This window comes from Chelon labrosus, assembly GCF_963514085.1.
Source record: "Chelon labrosus genome assembly, chromosome: 1".
Lineage (NCBI taxonomy): Eukaryota > Metazoa > Chordata > Actinopteri > Mugiliformes > Mugilidae > Chelon > Chelon labrosus.
This window is the reverse complement of record NC_140337.1, coordinates 37,543,482-37,563,481: the sequence shown is the minus strand read 5'-3', so window position 1 is coordinate 37,563,481 and position 20,000 is coordinate 37,543,482. Positions and strand designations below refer to the sequence as shown.

The window sequence follows — 20,000 nt, the reverse complement described above, 5'->3', positions numbered from 1 at the left end:
CCTTGTATTCACAATCAGTTTAGTTTTTTTCTTCTGTGTAAATGTTAAACACTACCCTCCACTTCCTGTCCACCCTCTCCTCCATCCTGTTTCTAACCACCTTTGCATCCCTTCCCTGGGTCTCGTCTCCTTAAACTACTCTCACAAGGACTTGAATGACAGTTACAGTTTGCTGTAGTGTTAATCTGGCAGTCCCAGGTATTTCCTGAGGAAGGTACTGACCTCCATCTCTATGTTTAGTCAATCAAAGACTGGAGCCTTTCAGACCAGTGGTCACAGGATTGTGGAGAGAATGTCACGTTGGTGCAACTATGTTTGCTTTGCCTCTGTTCAGGTCGTCTGACCACATCCAGCCCTGGTGGTGCTCACTGGTTCTTTCAGTGAGGTCATTTAGACTCTTCTTTAGGTTTCCTCTTTGTCCAGCGTGCTCAGTAGATATACAGATGAGGATCTTTGTCATAGATTAAGGTTTCTTACTGATACCTATTGTTATAATTTTCTCCAATATTTAGTCGTCACGTCGGCGTCAAACTGATTCCACAGTCATGTTTGATGCTGGACTGGTTATGTCACTCCTCCCACCAGATATTTATTTTTTTCTATTTATTCCTGCTTGTTTTTATTGTGTCTATTGTCTTCATCTACTAACACTGTGAGAGATTAACACACACAGCATACCTTTGTTGAAGAATCTTCTCAAATACACTCCAAGACCCACAATGACACCACCAACAATCATGACAATGATGACAACCAGGAGAATCCAGGCCTCGAATGGAAAAATGTACGGTTCTGTGGGTTAAAAACAAAGAACAGAATGAGGTCCACATGAACACTACTACTCTGGTCCCAACTCCTGAATGTCTCAGAGTTAAAACAGGTCTCATATTTCCCTGGTTAAAGTACAACACAATATGACACTGAAAAATTATGAGAAAACTAAGTGGTTACTGTACTGTACAGTACTGACCTCTGACCTCTGACCTGTATCTACAGTACTGACCTCTGACCTGTATCTACAGTACTGACCTCTGACCTGTATCTAGAGACAGTCTCAGATTCATTATCTAATCATTTAGTTTCTCTGGATGTTGTTACCTTGCTCTCCAGTTCTACCGTATGTCCTTTAATTCAAACAGGACTGGTTTCTCTGACCTACATGATATTGTCTGAATTGGGAACATCCTGACGTATTCTGGTAGTTTCATAATTGGTTAGAGAAGGTTTATTCTGTTAGTTATGGGAATCGTGTGTGTGCTCAGTAATGGCCTTGCTGTTTCAGTTCTTCAGTAAGACTGTGAAACTGAAAAGTCACAATAATAACTAGATGATAACAAGCGATCATAAAAGAGTCCATGCCGTGGAAAAGTCGTCCCCGAGTGGGACGCAGAGGCATAAGTGTGTCGGACACTGCCTGAAAGGAGGCAAAGGGTCTGCGGAGGAATCCTTTGGCTGACAAGTGAATGAGAGTCAGGCAGGTTGGAAGCAACAAAATTTGGTGGGCTTTTATGGGTTTACTGTGGTGGTTTGTGAGCTATAAACATGTAGTCATTGTAGCGCCCCCTACAGCCCGAATTTCACGAAACTTGGCATGATTGTACGCAACCATATTATAATGATGGTTGCTATGGTTGGTTTCATAAGGTTTGGGTGAATACTTCAAAAGTTATCTGCCTTAAAGTCATATGAAATGTTTCCGTGTCACCTGTAGCGCCCCCTGTTAACGTAGTGTCATGCAACTTGATGGGCGTCTACACAATATGTTACAGATTGTGTATGCCAAGTTTCATGAAGTCAGCTATTGCAGTTCTGGAGATATTGAAATGTTGCTTGTGTAGCGCCCCCTAGAGACCAAGGGTCACGAAAGTTGGGGTGCTTGTATAGAATCATATTATTATCAATGATATGAAGTTTGATTAAGTTTGGGTATATACTTCATAAAATATTAGCTTTGGAGTTATACTGTTGGACGCCATAAAAATGAATTATCCATTAACTTTGTAATCAATAACTCTGCTAAAGTTCTTTTGAGAACTTTTCATTATCTTTGTCCATAAATGATACATGCCAAGTTTGGTGAGAATTGGATGAACGGGCTAGGAGGAGTTGATTTTGATTTGAGGTACAATTTTTTCACAATGGCGGAAAAAATGTAAGGTGGAAATAGGTGTGGCCTCGTCCATTAGAACCAGGGCTATGGAGGGAATCAGAGGGGGAAAGAATTTTGTTTCTAGGGCACACGGTTCTCGAGATATGAGGCAAAACGTAAACTGGCTCATTATAGTGCTACCTAGCTGCAGGCATGTGTATTGACACCTTGGCAAAGTGACATGCTAGGACTTCTACCAAGTTACCAGGTTTGATGGCTTTGGCCTTTGCAGTTTGTCCTGAGCAGACACTTTTAGATAAGCAGAATAAAATTAATCATAATACTAATAATAATAAGAAGAAGAATGAATGAAACCTTTACTGATCCCACAATGGGGAAATTACAAAAGTGGGGGGCGGAAAAAGGGAAAAAAAAAAAGAAGAAAGGGGAGGATAAAAAAAGCAGCTCCCAGACTACACTCATCTGGGGGAATACAGTGTGGGACCGGGAACAAAAATCGCAATAAAATCGATAGGGATCCTAACCCCAAATAAGAAGAAGAAGAATAACTAAATGATCGCAAGCGACCATAATGAACGAAACTTGTTGGGCTTGTAAAGAGTCATCCACAGATTATTGCTGTCAAGTTTCAAGCAGTTTACTGTGATGGTTTGTGAGATATAAACATGTAGTGGTTGTAGCGCCCCCTACAGCCCCGAATTTCACGAAACTTGGTGTGATTGTACGCAAACATATTATAATGACAGCTGCTAAGTTGCTGACCTTTGACCTGCAGCTCTATGGCTGCCAGTCTCCGTTCGTTTCCAAACGCTCTGATGGAGCAGATGTAGGTTGCGCTGTCAGAGAGGCGGGGTTTCCTCAGATTCAGGCTGAAGTCTCCAGTTGTCAGAGCGTTAGTCTTCATGGATGTTCGGTCGCTGTAAAGCTGGTTTTGGTTTTTCAAGTCATCACCTTCTGTCTGACGCTGGTGGACGGTTGAAGGACTGAGGTCATAGCGGATCCAGTCCACCGTGGGACGCAGAGGAACAGAAGAGTCTTGACAGGGCAACAGGACTGACTCCGCCCCCTCCACCGCCTCCACAGTCAGGGTATGCTGGGAAACTGAGAGAGACAGAAACATGAATCAGCTGGTTTAATAATAACTGTCACATGGAGGAACTGAAGCAGCCTAACATGTTTAATACACGGTCCAGAGTTCCTGGTGGATTTAGTTAAATATCTGTAGATTGTTTTTCAGCTCAGGGGCAACGTTGTGATATGTGACCAGACTGAACCAGAACTCTTCATCAGCTCCTGATCACCACTTTGATTTTCTACTGGAAAGACCAGAAACTGTTTGACCTTGAGTCTTTGTTTTCCTGTGAAACCACATGTTGAGGTTTGGTTCTGACCTTTGACCTGTAGAAGTACGTCTGTCACTCTCCGTTCTCCTCTTCCATCACTGATGGAGCAGGTGTAGTTGCCGCTGTCAGAGAGGTGGGGTTTTGTCAGAGTGAGGCTGAAGTCTCCAGTGTCTAGAGCATCAGGCGTCATCGATGTCCTCCCCCTGTAAACCTGGTTCTGACCATTAACTTCATCTGTTGCTCCTCGTTTGTGGACAGATTTGGGACTGAGATCGTTCCTGGTCCAAATCACTGTGGGGTCCTCAGGTAAAAAAAACAAGTATTGGCAGGGTAGCAGGACAGACTCCGCCCCCTCATTCACCTGCACCACACCTGCCAGGGCATGCTGGGAAACTGAGAGGACACACAAAGAGAAAGACAAATCAGCTGCATGCTGTGGGTTTGACTTGACACATGACTGACTGTAGGTCACATTATCTGCAGGGACCAGAGAAACCAGTTGAACTATCAGTCAGTCAATGAAAAACTACATTTCATTCACAGACTGAAGTCAAAGAACAGATCATTGAATGTGTTTTGACAGTTTTCATAGATTTGTCTGAAAAACTTCCTCTCTTGCTCAAAGTAATGAGTAATGACATTTGTAAGATTGTGTTGATCAGGTCTGTCCTCTACTCCAGTCCTGGAACAGTTTAGAGTTCAGTCAAGCAGAAGATGATTTTTAGCTCTAACTGATGAATGAACTCATGGTGCACCATCTCTCAGGACTGATCTCTGCACTACACTCCATCAGTAAAAGGCCTCCTCTGGTCCTGATACTAACACAGAGACACATCTCTTCTTTAACAGCACCAATCTAAACCACAAACTGTCTCAACGTCCAAACTAGAACTCCAACCGTGTTATTCATGTCAAGTATTCAGAGATGGCTTCTTGCTTTCACAGATTTACAAGTCTGGAACACTAGGAAGCTAACATGCAGCAAACACAGAGAGAACATCTACTGATTGGAGCAAGATGTTACTGAGAAACATCCTTCATGTTCATGGTCTGCTTGTCCATAAGGTCCAGGGGGGCTGGGTCCAAAGTCAATGCTCTGTTCTCTTGTCTTCTTTCTAGCATTTCTAGCACTCAGCTTAGGAAACATGGCCTCATTCTACAGATGTTTGTCTTTCTGTCCACTCCAGGACACCGTAGCTCACTGTGTTTGTGTTTGATAGTTAACCTCTGACCTGGTTCCAGTTCACGATGTCAGGAACAGAAGACTGGACCGACTGTTCTCTGATCGTCTGATACATCCAGACATGTGATAGTCAACGTTCTGTCCTCTGTGCTGCTCAGAAAGCTTTGGATCATTTGTGTTGATTCCAGTAAGAACCCATTTGAAGACTGACCTGTTGTTAATGTGTGAATGTTCAGACTTTTGTCTAGAGACAGAAATAAACAGGACGGAGGCTGTGAAGTCCAGACCAGGACATTCAGTTTGTTCCAGTCACTGAAAACCTGTCCCACATTCACCACTGGAAACATCAGGATAGATAGGGTGAATGAAAACAGCTGCTGTTTAATAAGGTTAACATTTCTTAACCTTTAATATGTCTCTGTTGCTTGTTCTCAGTAATGTGGCATCTGGATGAGGAAACTAGTCGTCAACATCCCCCCATGAAGAAGTCACTAGCTGACAGTTTGACTTTCAAACACATTGACATTTGTAAATGTTTGTGTCCAACAGTGAAGTCCTGACCTGCAGCCAGATCATCAAGCAGTCGTTAGCTCTGAGCTCACCTTCAATCTGTTTGATTCTTTCTTTCTTGATGTGATTTTACATTTACAGCAGTGATTAGAAACAGTCCACGTGAACAGAACATCAGACTCTGCTTCTGGACGTGTCCCTCACAGACAAACTAAGAACTAATCAAAGTTGAAACAGGTCATCACTGACTTTCTTTAAAGAGACAGACGTGAGAGAAATGATGTCAGACTGAAGTGAGAATCAGATCCAGGAAGAAGATATCTTACCGTGAACGAGGATCACAAACACCACCAACGTCTTCATCTTCCTGTCAAACTAAGGCTCACAGCAGCTGATCATCTACTGACTCTCTGACAACACTTCTCTGCAGCCACGTTTGTGAAGACAGTGTCAGCTTTCCTCTGACAGGTGAAGAGAGGGAGGGGCCAGGTGTGTCTCTCTCTACATTCAGCTTCACTCTGATAAAGACGTTCTTTTACTCTTTTACTTACTTCTTTTAGGAGACAGTAAAAATAAACCCTTAGATTTAGTTTAGTTTACTTTCAGAGTCAGACTGCTGCACCTGACACAAACTGGATGAACAGATGTGAAAGTATGAGGAAACTGAAGTTTCAAACTTGGTCATGACTTGGAATGAAGTTGTCTAAAACTATGTAACACAGAATGATGGGATCATTTTACACATTATGTTTTCTAAGCAGTTAAAACAGACAGCAGGTGTGACTATATGCTGCTATTAAAAAAGATAATGAGATAATGGATCAACACACATGTCTCTGATCACAACCACTAAATAAATGATCAGTCATTCTCATTGTTTAAAATTATTTAAATGATTTAATAATTTTATGTCCATTAGGTGAATCATACAATAAATAAAAAAAATAAATGTAAAGTTTATGTTAATGTGTTGGAAACAAGTTCACTAAAAAGGTGAAACAAACGATAATAAATAAAAATTCATAGCTGATGTTTTCTAAGCAGTTAAAAGAGACGGTGAGCAGTAAACAGGAAGACAAGACGAAGGATCAACTAAAGAGCATTAGAGGAAATAACAGAGAGGAAGTTGATGTAGTAAAATGATGACTACTAATGTTGGAGCTGCTGTAGAATGTTCACACACCACACAGGACATTTATCACACTGAGACCTGATAAAACTCACCTCACATTATTAACACAGATTAATAATCTATGAATGGATGAGGAGAAGGCACACTGCTCTGTTTGAACCAGTGACCTATCAGCCAATCACAAAATAGTACTTCTGTTGCCAGGTGAAATAGTACCATGCCTTCCACAAATGCACACGTCAAAAGAGAACTGGAAGTGGAGACATCCGGTAATTGTTTCACTTCATCACTTGGAACTATGCAGGATATTTGCTCTATGGATCATTTTACTTTATTTAAACAGCTTTGGACGGTTCTGGTTAGATGGGGCTATTTAAGAAGGTTTAAATGAACTGAGCAGTAGCGGTTTTAGCCACGGGCGAACCGTGTTTTCGCCCGTGCTGTGTTTTCATGAGACAAGGGGGGCGGCACGAGCACTTGGAAAAAAGTAAACCAATAAATGTGCGTTGCTCCATGGTTTTCTATCATCTGTCATATCTGTGTGGGGATATTGTCGCCCCCTGCTGCTGAGAAGGTGCCGTGAACAGATTGATCGATACCAACATAATGAGATGGATCCTTCAGTTTCAGTTTCTCTCGTTTCATTAAAGAGGCTGTAACCTGACTCCGTTTGTCTAGATGCTGCTGCTGTCACAGAGCAGAGCAGGCTCATGCGGGAAAATGCCATGCGGGCTAGAATTGCGAAAACATTATTGGATCATTCTTATAATTGACATTTCTCTGGGCCAATCGGAATCTTAGCACTTGCTCCTGTATTTTTAGGACCGAGTCAACGCCGAGTACTGCACGAACGTAGACCTTGCATAAAGTTAGCCTATGCTTCGAGCTAAATGGCTAATGTTAGCTAGCAAGACAAGCGGCGGTTGTAACCTCAACGTTAGTAACGTTAGCTAGGCTTATTGTTAGCCGGGTACTCGGCCCTGAGTTCCGCGATATACGGCTACTACTCGAATTCTGAGCTAACCTTAATATTCATTACGGATGTTGTCGTGTGCGTTGGGGAAATAAAAGGTTGCACATATTATATTGGTATTTTATCGTATTTGACTGAGTGACGTTACCAACACAATAGATTGGCCGTAACACACTCATTTCACCCATTTTAGAATCACATTCCCTCTCTCTGTCTCTCTCTCTCACTTTCTCACAAACACACATACAGACACAGGCAGAGAATGTTAACTTGTGTCTTTATTATTTTGTCAGAATGCACCAGAATGCTTCGTTTGTATGTGAAAATCACAAAAAATTCACCAGCCGCCACTGATCATGAGATAGTAATACTAACCCACTCTATTTCTCTCTTTCTTCCCCTCTTAACCTCAAGGATGTTTTGACATTGATTTAGTTAAGTCACGCTGAGAAATGTGTCATCTGCATATTAAAATCACAAAAAAAAATAAAAAATCGAGCGCACTGGCAAAGTGCACTATACCAGTGTTTTTCAACCACTGTGCCGCAGCACACTAGTGTGCCGTGAGAGATCGTCAGGTGTGCCGTGGGAAATTATCAAATTTCACCTAATGGTCTAAAAAACATTTTTTGAAAACGAATTAATTATTACATGCAAATAATATGCTATTGTCAAGTGTCTGTGTATATATACACTATATTACCAAAAGTATTCGCTCACCTGCCTTTACTCATTCTATGAACTGAAGTGCCATCCCATTCCTAACTCATAGAATTCAATATGATGTCGGTCCACCTTTTGCAGCTATTACAGCTTCAACTCTTCTGGGAAGACTGTCCACAAGGTTGAGGAGAGTGTTTATAGGAATTTTTGACCATTCTTCCAAAAGCGCATTGGTGAGGTCACACACTGATGTTGGTCGAGAAGGCCTGGCTCTCAGTCTCCGCTCTAATTCATCCCAAAGGTGTTCTATCGGGTTCAGGTCAGGACTCTGTGCAGGCCAGTCAAGTTCATCCACACCAGACTCTGTCATCCACGTCTTTATGGACCTTGCTTTGTGCACTGGTGCACAGTCATGTTGGAAGAGGAAGGGGCCCGCTCCAAACTGTTCCCACAAGGTTGGGAGCATGGAATTGTCCAAAATGTTTTGGTATCCTGAAGCATTCAATGTTCCTTTCACTGGAACTAAGGGGCCAAGCCCAGCTCCTGAAAAACAACCCCATACCATAATTCCTCCTCCACCAAATTTCACAGTTGGCACAATGCAATCTGAAATGTACCGTTCTCCTGGCAACCTCCAAACCCAGACTCGTCCATCAGATTGCCAGATGGTAAAGCGTGATTCATCACTCCAGAGAACGCGTCTCCACTGCTCTAGAGGCCAGTGGCGGCGTGCTTTACACCATTGCATCCGACGCCTTGCATTGCACTTGGTGATGTGTGGCTTGGCTGCAGCTGCTCGGCCATGGAAACCCATTCCATGAAGCTCTCTGCGTACTGTACTTGGGCTAATCTGAAGGTCACATGAAGTTTGTAGCTCTGTAGCAATTGACTGTGCAGAAAGTCGGCGACCTCTTTGCACTATGCGCTTCAGCATCCGCTGACCCCTCTCCGTCACTTTACGTGGCCTACCACTTCGTGGCTGAGTTGCTGTTTTTCCCAAACGCTTCCATTTTGTTATAATAGAGCTGACAGTTGACTGTGGAATATTTAGGAGCGAGGAAATTTCACGACTGGATTTGTTGCACAAGTGGCATCCTATGACAGTTCCACGCTGGAATTCACTGAGCTCCTGAGAGCGGCCCATTCTTTCACAAATGTCTTGTTTCACAGTCTGCATGCCTGAGTGCTTGAATTTATACACCTGGGGCCAGGCCAAGTGATTAGAACACCTGATTCTGATCATTTGAATGGGTGAGCGAATACTTTTGGTAATATAGTGTATCTGTCTGTGTAGCAGAGGTTGCACTAGACTTTTTCGATGTCTGTCATTTTGACTGACAGGGTCATAAAAATACCGTCATAATCTATTTGTACCCGTCACTTTAATTTTTTTAAAATGATAATAAATACATATTCAATAGCATTTAATTTTCATTAAAGTTTAATTAAATTTTAAGTACTTTTTTCAGAACAGTATTGAAATGGTAACAAAAACAACAACAACAAAAGTTTCGGCTGCCGACACGTCTTGTCCGTACTCGGAACGGGACTGCTAGCGTAAACAGCTCTTAGACGGTACCGTAGGGTTGAAGTGCTTCAGTGGTATGTAAATTCCATTTTGGTAGCCGTAGCTGCATAGACATAGACCATTGACTGTATATACTAGACGTAGACTGTTAGCCGAGCTCTGACGTGTGCATCAGTATATTCGGTGTACCAGGAAATCGTGCACGGACAAAAGTTCCGCAATGTCTGGAATGAAAACTGTGATGAGAGACAAGAGACAATTAATAAGGTTAATAAGACTATTTTCTTTGTGTTTATTTGATTTCTTTTCAAGACAATTTGACAAGAATGACTTTATATTGTCATTCTATTCTATTGTTTATATAGGCTACAGAGTTTCATTTTTTTTAACGTTTTCGGTTGGTGGTGTGCCTTGTGATTTTTTCAATGAAAAGATGTACCTTGGCTCAAGAAAGGTTGAAAAACACTGCACTATACTACTGTGGTGACATTAGGAGAGCAGGACTCCTTAATTACTGATGTGGTGCAGCTGGGAGGGATGGTGTGGGGAGAGACAGGCTGATAAGCAGTGGTGGACAGTAACGAAGTAGATTTACTTGAGTACTGTACTTAAGTACAGTTTTTGAGTATCTGTACTTTACTTGAGTATTATTTTTGGGGGATACTTTTACTTTCACTCCACTACATTTGAAGGACAAATATTGTACTCTTTACTCCACTACATTTATGTTGATGCTCTCGTTACTCGCTACTTTTGAGCTTACGTCAGCTGATTATTTTTGTTTTTATTTAATTTTTTCAAAATTCTGAGAAAATAAACTGTTTCTGCTGATTCGCATATGGTTTGTCTTAGTCGTATTGCCGTACCTGTACTACGTCATGCCATACAATCCATACAGTGGAGGAAGAAACTGGAGAAACACCTGGAGGAACTCCCACCGAGCACCCGTGGCCTTATCTCAAACCCATGTTTGAGATAAGGCCACAAAAACTGATTCGTTTCACTTTAAATGTTTGTTGTGCTTACCGCGAACAAATTATATCACGGCCTACAAGAACTCGTCTTCCAACCTGAAAAAGCATGTCATGGTATGTAAAGTAGCCACTGACGTTAGCTTAATGTTTGTTAAATTGCTGATGAACATTTTAAACGTAATTGTATAAAAACAGGGTGGCACAGTGGTGAGGTGGTTAGCACTGATGCCTCACAGCAAGAAGGTCACCGGTTCGAATCGGGTGGGTTCTCTCCAGGTACTCCGGCTTCCTCCCATCATCCAAAGACATGCTCATTAGGTTAATTGGTGATTCTAAATTGGCCGTAGGTGTGCATGTGAGTGTGAATGGTTGTCTGTCGCTGTGTGTGGCCCTGCGATGGACTGGCGACCTGTCCAGGGTGTACCCCTGCCTCTCGCCCGATGACAGCTGGGATAGGCTCCAGCAGACCCCCGTGACCCTTAACAGGACTAAACGGGTATAGAAGATGAATGAATGAATGAATGTATAAAAAGAGACAGAGAGAAAGAAGCTGTCTGCAAGAGAAAGAGAGAGGCTGTGGATTGTAGAGTGGATTGTATAATGACAATAAAGCTACTTTGCTTTCCTGTATTTCCTGAGATACTTTTTAAATACTAGTAGTAAAGTACTAAAGTATTTTTTTAAGCAAATACTTTAGTACTTTACTTAAGTAAAACTTTGACTAAGCTACTTTTACTTGTATTGGAGTAATATTTGACAAGGAGTATCTGTACTTTTTTTTTAAAAACATTTGTTTATTGATTTTTCAGTGACATAACAAAATCAAGAGGTGACATTTCGAGAGTCAAAACAGTGTCAAGTATAACGAGTAAAATTAAAAAATAAGAGATAAAATAAAAAATGAAATGAAATCAGATACGGAATAACTAATAATAAAAACAAAACAAAACAAAACAAAAACACGACTTGGTCACCCACTGCTAAATAAATGTCTAATATGTTCACTTAAGCAGAGACAAATAAAAAACATTCCCAGCATGCTACAAATTCACACAAGAAAAACTCACAATTAGAAGACAATCAGCGTGGCTATTCTGGAATAGCCGTAAAAATCAATCCCTCAACATGTGCAAAAAATGGATTCCAAGTTTTATTAAACTTTTCAAGAGAACCATGTATCGAGCACCTAACTTTCTCCAGCTTCACAAACTGGAGGATGTCCCTGATCCAGGAGGAGTGAGAAGGCAGCGCAGGAGACTTCCACCTCAATAAAATCAAACGTCTAGCCAATAAGGAGAGGAAGGCCACAAAGTCAGCTTTATATTTAGGAAGCTGCAGAGTAGGAGGTAAAACCCCAAACAAAGCCGAAAATGCTGTTGGATCAAATTGAACCTTTGTACAAACAGAAATAGAGTTGAATATCTGTGTCCAAAAATTAAGTAGTGAAGGGGAAGACCAAAACATATGGACATGGGTAGCTGGAGCCTGATGACATCTTATGCATATGGGATTGACATCATTATAGATTCTGGAAAGCCTAACTCGAGTGAGATGGGTACGATGTAGAATTTTGCACTGGATCAGACCATGTCTAGCACAAATAGATGAGGAATGAACCCGGCGCAAAATGGCATCCCACAGCTCCTCCGAGATCTCCTCCCCTAGATCCTCTTCCCATTGGGTTTTAATTTTATGCTGTGGGGCTAGTTGCAAAGAATAGATAAGATTGTATAAATGTGAAATAGCACCCTTAATGGTAGGAAATGGGGTTAAAAAGGAATCAATTAGAGAGGCTTCTGGGAGACTTGGGAAATTGGGGCTGGGATTGCGGGTGAAAACTACAAACTTGAAGATATCTAAAAAAATGCTGTCTAGGCAAATGGAATTTCTCGGAGAGTTGCTGGAAGGATGGAAATGTACCAGCAATATACAAGTCCCTAAATGCCTTGATGCCATAGTCAGACCACAAAGAAAAAGCCCCATCAACTAAGGAAGGATGAACAACAGGGTTAGCTGACAAAGGTGCTAGGAAAGAGAAGGTCTGTAGACCAAAGTAGCGTTGAAATTGCTTCCAAATTTTAAAAGAAGATTTAACTAAGACATTATTGCAAAAAGGGGAAAGAGAAAAGTTGAGAGGAGCATGGACAAGGGCAGTCAATGAAGCAGGTTTAACAGAAAACATCTCCATACTCAACCATGAAGGAGGAGCTGGTGCCCCTTCCAGAGAAATCCAAAGCTGAATTACTCTAAGGATGGAAGCCCAGTAATAAAACCTCAAGTTAGGAAGGGCCAAGCCCCCCAGGAGCTTTGGTCTCTGCAACAGCTCCTTTCGCAAACGAAGGACCTTCCTGTTCCATATAAACTCAGTGATTGATTTGTCCAATTTGTGAAAAAAAGACTGAGGGAGAAAGACAGGTATGCACTGGAAGAGATAAGACAATTTGGGGAGGATGTTCATCTTAACCGAATTAACCCTGGCCACAAGGGAAAGAGGCAGCAGTGACCACCGTTGAAAGTCCTTCTGTATCTGATCTAACAAAGGGGCAAAATTATATTCAAACAAATCTTCAAATCGGTCTCTAATCTGGATACCAAGGTACTTAAAGCCAAATGGAACAATTTTGAATGGGAAACCCTGAGCAGCATTTCGGGCACCTTGATTTAAAGGAAACAGCTCACTCTTGTCCAAATTTAGTTTATAGCCTGAAATCTGAGCAAATGAACTAAGGATGTCAAGAGCAGCTGGAACTGAGACAGAGAGATTAGACACATATAGTAATAAATCATCAGCATAGAGGGAGACTTTCTGTTCAATACCAGTGATGCGCGGCTCTGAACGAAGCGCAATAGCCAGAGGTTCAATAGCAACAGCAAATAGAAGAGGACTCAGAGGACAGCCCTGATGAGTGGAGCGGTACAAAGGGAAATAATCTGAATGGGTGTCATTAGTTCTGACTGAAGCCACAGTGGATGAATAGAGCAACTTAATCCAAGAAATGAACTCCTGGCCAAAACCAAATTTCTCCAAAGCGTAAAAAAGGTAATTCCACTCCACTCGGTCGAAAGCCTTCTCCGCGTCTAATGAAATTACGGCTTCTGGCCCCATTGACGTAGAAGGATTATAAACAACATTAAGAAGTCGTCTGAGATTAAAGAACCCATGTCTGTTCTGGACAAAACCTGTCTGATCAGGAGAGATTATCAAAGGCAAAACTGATTCCAGTCGCAGAGCTAATAATTTGGACAGAAGTTTTACATCTACAGATAAAAGACTAATTGGACGGTAGCTTGAGCAGGACAGAGGGTCTTTATTCTTTTTTAGGAGTAATGATATGGAGGCATGATTTAGAGTCTGGGGTAATTTAGAAAGAGTAAGAGATTCATTGAACATTTCAATCAAAACTGGTGCTAGTTTGTCAAAAAAGGTCTTGTAAAATTCGGTCGGAAAACCGTCCGGGCCTGGACATTTTCCAGACTGCATAGATAATGTTGCCCGTTTAAGGTCATCTATGGTGATTGGGCCCCCTAACCGCTCAGCAGTATCAGCATCTACCCTAACCAACTCCAGTGAATCAAAAAAACTATCCAGGGCTGACAGATCAGACTCAGCCTCAGAAGTATATAAAGAGGAGTAAAACTGTTTAAACTGATCATTAATTTTTTTAGGATCGGTTATGATGCCAGAAGGAGTATGAATCTGTGAAATCTGCTGAGAGGAGGAAGCCTGTCGAAGCTGATGGGCCAAAAGTTTGGTCGTCTTATCCCCAAATTCATAATAAGAATATTTAGCCTTAAATAAGAGCTCCTCAACTTCTTTACTAGAAAGAACATCAAACTCAGCCTGAAGAGAGAGACGATCTTTATATATACAGTATTAGGGGATGGGGAGGAAGCATAGATATTATCAAGCTGGGAGATTCGTAACCTCAATTCCTTTAATTTTTTTTTCCTTTGTTTGTTCGCATGGCTGCTGTATGAAATAATTTCACCTCTAATGTATGCTTTCAAAGTCTCCCAAAGAAGAGAGGCTGAGATCCCTGCAGTTCTGTTGGTAATAAGAAAAAAGTCAATTTGATTAGAAACAAACTTAACAAAGTCCTCATTAGACAGCAAGCGCGTATTAAGACGCCAAGAGGGGCAAGTACGTTCGCGCTCCTGTATGAATAACTCCAGTGTGGTCGGAGCATGATCTGATATTAGAATAGTATCATAAGAGCAAGACTGAACAGAATGTAGAAATCGGTTGTCCAGGAGAAAATAATCAATACGAGAAAAGGAGTGATGCACATGAGAGAAAAAAGAATACATTTTACCAGATGGATTAAGAAAGCGCCATGGATCAGAGACCGAGAACTCATCCATAAAGGATAAAATGGTCTTAGAAGACTTAGAGAGCACTCCTGGTCTAGTAGAAGAACGATCTAATACAGGATTAAGCCAACAGTTGAAGTCACCCCCCATAATGAGATGATGTGTCGACATGTCAGGTAATCTGGCAAACAATTGGTGGAAAAAATTGTCATCATCCCAGTTTGGGCCATACACATTAGCCAGAATCACAGAATAACTATATAGCTGCCCCGTTACAAACACAAACCTTCCATTGGGGTCAGCTATTACATTAGAGCACACAAAAGGAACCGATTTATGAATCAAAATTGCAACACCCCTAGATTTACCATTAAAGCTAGAATGAAAAACTTGACTCACCCACCTCCCCTTTAATCTGATGGCTGGAAGATTGGCTGGAAGATTTCAAATGGGTCTCTTGAAGGAAAACAATATGAGCACCCAATTGTTGAAGGTGGTGAAGAACTTTGCTACATTTAATAGGCTGATTTACACCATTACAGTTCCAGCTAACAAATTTGAGGCCTGTCCCTGATTGTCGTGGCATCCTAGACTGCTGCATGCTAATCAAGTATTAATGTAAAGCATTAATGCAGGGTGGAATGTATAACAGTCATAGAGATAAAATAAAACATGGGCGACCTGACCAAACAAAACACAAAACACACAACAAGAAAAAAAGGTAGAACTCCTCACACACCCACCCACCACCCCACAAGCTGAAGCGTCTTCCCAAACAAGATGCAAGCAAATCCCACAAACTACCAAAAACATCCTAACACACTCTGTTAACAGCACAAACCAGTAGTGCTCATCCGAGTTTGTAATAAAGCATAAAATAATCTAATAATATTAGAACATATTATTAGAATATATGGTCTACCATCACTGGTCTTGGGTTGGACAGTGCGATGCGCACGGTCGAGCAGGGGTAACTCATCCAGGCCAAGGGAGTCCATCAGCAGCTGGGCAATAAATCCGGTTGCCGCACACCGTCGACCCCCTCCGGTACACCTACCAGCCGTATGTTGTTCCTCCTCGCTCTACCTTCCAGGTCCTCACATTTATCGGTCAGCAGTTTAACCTCGGCTTTCAGCGTGGAAACTGTTGAATCCAGTGAAGTTAGCAGGTCACTGTTATCAGTGCACGCGCGCTGCAACTCCGTGATAGCTTGATCATGGGAGCTAAGTTTTTGCTGCATCGGTTCAATTGCGTGCCTAAGCTCCTCTCTTACCGAAGAAATGTCCGATTGAAGCTCGCAAGACAGTGAGTCTATTTTGCTGCAAATGTCCCCTTTCAACTGGTCTACCATAACCCGGAGGTGATCCAAATTGGGCGCACTCGGGGTCCGTGACCACCTTCGGCGGAGATGCGGGCTCAGTCGAGGTAGAAGCCTTAGCACGGCCTGTGCGAGCCGAGTTTCCACGTGCAGCTGCCATTGTCGGTTGAAATTCCCCAAAAACACACAGAAACTGACAAAGTACTTGTCAAAATTGTGCACCGGCCAAACTAATGAAAAGAAACTTTGTTAATAAGTCAAAATAAACACAAACTCGCGGAGCAAAAGGGCGAATATATATATTGTGAATGTTTTTCATTCAGTAATCTTCTATGCAGGATAAAACCAGGTGATCTGGGACCACACTTCAAGTCTGCCAGTGACCTATCCAGTCTACTCTTTCTACATGTCACTTTGAAAAATATAAATTCATCTATTAATATTAAAAATATTTTAACTGTATGTTTAATGAAAACATGGTATTGATTATTTATATGATGATGTTGAACTAACCGCAGCATTTGACACAATCTCCCACTCCATTCTCATCCATAGACTAGCCTCCATTGGTATCTCTGACACACCTCTCAATTGGTTCATCTCATACCTCTCTGGCCGCACTCAGTTCATTCAGTTAAAAACATTCACATCCCGCCCATCCCCCCTTTTCTCTGGTGTTCCCCAAGGCTCTGTTCTCGGTCCTCTTCTATTCATCATCTACCTCATTCCCCTTGGCCAGATATTTCATAGGTATAATATTAATTTCCACTGCTATGCGGATGACACCCAGCTCTACTTGTCCACCAAACCCAGCTCCACCTTTCCACCCACTTACCTCTTGGACTGTATTCAGGAAATCAGAACCTGGTTCTCCACCAACTTCCTCAAACTCAACAGTAGTAAAACTGAAATTCTTCTCATTGGCACCAAATCCACCCTAATCACCATCTAATATAAACAACTTCTCTATTCAAATTGACAATTCCCCAGTCTCCTCCTCTCCCCAGGTTAAGAGTCTGGGTGTTATCCTTGACACCACTCTTTCTTTCCATTCTCATATTAACAACATCACCCGTTCAGCCAATTTTCACCTACGCAATATCTCCCGTCTCCGTCCATCCCTCTCACCTGAAAATACTGCCACTCTGGTCCATAGCCTGGTCACGTCCCGTCTGGACTATTGCAACTCCCTTTTATTTGGTTTACCTGACAAATCCATCCATAAACTACAACTGGTTCAAAACTACGCCGCACGAATCATCACTAGAACCCCCTCCATAAGTCACATAACACCGGTCCTGCAGCAACTCCACTGGCTTCCTGTCAAATTCCGTATCATCTACAAAGTCCTACTTCTCACCTTCAAGGCATTAAACAACCTCGCCGCTCACTACCTCACTAACCTGCTCCAAATAAACACTCCTGCCTGCACTCTTAGGTCATCCTCATCACAACAACTCACCATCCCACCTGCTCGCTTGACCACCATGGGGTTCAGAGCATTCTCCCATTCAGCCCCCTGCCTCTGGAACGCCCTCCAGGAAAACACTTAAAACATTCAGACTCAGTCACCACCTCCAAATCTCAGCTCAAAACTTATTTATTCAGACAGGCCTGCTCCATTCCATAGTCTCACTTCTATCTCCCATTCTATCTGTCATTCTATGTTCTATATTATGCTTGTGTGTACTTTGTGTTTTATTTTAACTATTTCGTGTATTGAATTGTGTTTTATTTTAAACAATTTGTACAGTGACCTTGAGTGTCGTGAAAGGCGCCGATAAATAAAATGTATTATTATTATTATTATTATGTTTATTCACAGAGGAAACATCCATCTACACTGACCTCGTGGCAGCACGGAAGCGTACCCTGGAACCAGTAAAAACCCAAGCAAGGAAAACTGTCTGACTTGGAGGCAGTGGGTGGAACCAAACGTGTGCCGCAAGCAAAGGTTGACATGGTTCTGATTAACTTCATTTGTGAAGGCCTTCATCCATTTTCTGTGATTCTGTGGCTTTTAAAGAAGAGAGGAACTTTAAAGAGGAACTGTAATCTGGATCTATGTGTGATCTGTGTGTTTTCTTTAATAAAAAGGTGAATTTGATCTTTGTGTATGTTTTTGTACTTTTTTATTGCATGGGGAGAGATTATACACCCGCCTAAGAAGTTACTTTTACTCTGAGTACATTTTTAATGAGATACTTTTTACTTTTACTTGAGTAGATTTTTACACCAGTACTTTTACTTTTACTTAAGTATAATTTCATCAAGGTAACAGTACTTTTACTTGAGTAGATTTTTTTGGTACCCTTTCCACCCCTGATCCTTGTCTGTGTGTTTGTTCAGAGGTTCTGACATCCCTAGCTTTTATAGCTAAAAGTGAAAACCCACAATTATTACACTACTATGCTCCTCATGTCTTTGTCTCTAACAAACTGAAAATAATGAGAGTATGTCCATCTCGAAAATGTACTGTTCGATGCCAAGCTTGCTTCAGCCGCAGTCATCTTTTACCACTTCATTTCAGATTAAAATGCATTGTAACACGCGTTACTGACCTGTGTACCGAGTGAAATATTACCCAATTTGTTTTTGGAATGCCTTACATTACCGCATTACAGCACTCGGGGAGTAATTCAGTGTAGAACTGCCACTGTAATTGAGTTTCTGTTTTTAACTGTTAACATGTAAATGTACACACGTATGCTGTCTGCATGTTCAGACTGAACCTCCCAGAAACACAGGAGACAATGACCAGTGCTGTTCAAGGGGACACTTATGGACAAATGTCTTTTTCTACTTGTTGGTTTTTGTCCTGAAAGACATAAATAAAATGAATTTGTGCTTTTTTAGATTAATACTATACTAATACATTATCTTCAAACACACTTCACCCTGCCCCCCTTAAAAAATAAATAAATAGATAATCTCACAAACAAGCTAAGTTGAAAACTTGAGAGCCCTGATTCTAGATCCAGTCAGACTCTACGTTGTCTCCTGAACATGTCAGAGCTAAAGACGCTTTGGTTTCAACTCACCAGCAGAGACAGACAGGACGACGCTCAGTAAAGTCATGCAGAGACACGCAGATGTTCCAGCAGCCATCTTGTCTTCTTCTTCCTCCTCTGTTTACCTGACTTCAATCTATCAACCTGACTAGATCACATTCAGTGGAAGGTTGAAGTAAACCTGAAATAAAGCTGAAATAAAACTGAAATAAAACTGAAATAAACCTGAAATAAACCTGAAAGTCTCTGACGCTGATGATTCGTCTGTCTTTCAGCGCTCAATCAACCAGGAAGTTGGAGCGATGGAGGTGGAGCGACGGGCGATAATCAAACCATAAATAAATGAGTCACTACAAACAGAAAGTAAAGAGACGCTCTGAGTGTCACTGATAATGATCTCCATGACAACGATAACAACATATCTCACCTGTCCATCATTGTCTACCATCACGTAGAGAGCCTCCAAATGAATGAAGAGCATGTAAAGTGTATATTTGACATTAGTATATTAATGATTAAACTCCAACACTGGATGAAGGAGGAAACATGTTCCAGGTTTCTGTCACATGACGTCTCTGGCAGAAATCAAACATGTCCAGACAAACAGGACCGACTAGTCTTCAGAGGAGAGTGCGCATGCGTCTGTTGTGCTGCAGCCTTTCTACTAAATGACGTGACTTCAGAGGAACTGAGGACATTGACTCTTCTATATATTCAGAGTCTGGCTTTGACCTGATGGTTTTCTACATCTATGCTCCTCTTCAGGTTCCTTTCTGACCTTGGATCACTACATGACCTTTTCATTTCAGTCTTAATCAGTTCAAAGCTCCCTTAAAGTCTTTCTTTTCTCTCTAAATAACATGATGTTCAGTGTTCAGTTTAACTGGAACATGTCTGATCATCTGTCAGTCATATATACTGGTGGAGTCATTAGATTCTCAGAA

The 20,000-nt window shown here is 41.6% G+C and overlaps 1 protein-coding gene across 3 annotated transcripts in view; it reads right to left on the bottom strand.

Annotated features, from left to right (window-relative positions):
• LOC311490574 (uncharacterized protein) overlaps positions 1 to 19,483 on the bottom strand; it is a 54,111-nt gene extending 34,628 nt beyond the window's left edge. For all 3 annotated transcript variants that reach the window (XM_084548138.1, XM_084548137.1, XM_084548139.1), the window contains exons 1-4: positions 19,087 to 19,483; positions 3,502 to 3,846; positions 2,873 to 3,211; positions 679 to 792 (exon numbers count right to left, since the gene is read on the bottom strand). In XM_084548138.1, the coding sequence (XP_084404264.1) occupies positions 679 to 792; positions 2,873 to 3,211; positions 3,502 to 3,846; positions 19,087 to 19,153 (865 nt within the window). In that variant the 5' untranslated portion in view covers positions 19,154 to 19,483. The remainder of the gene's footprint in view (positions 1 to 678; positions 793 to 2,872; positions 3,212 to 3,501; positions 3,847 to 19,086) is intronic.
• Between the last annotated feature and the right edge of the window lie 517 nt (positions 19,484 to 20,000).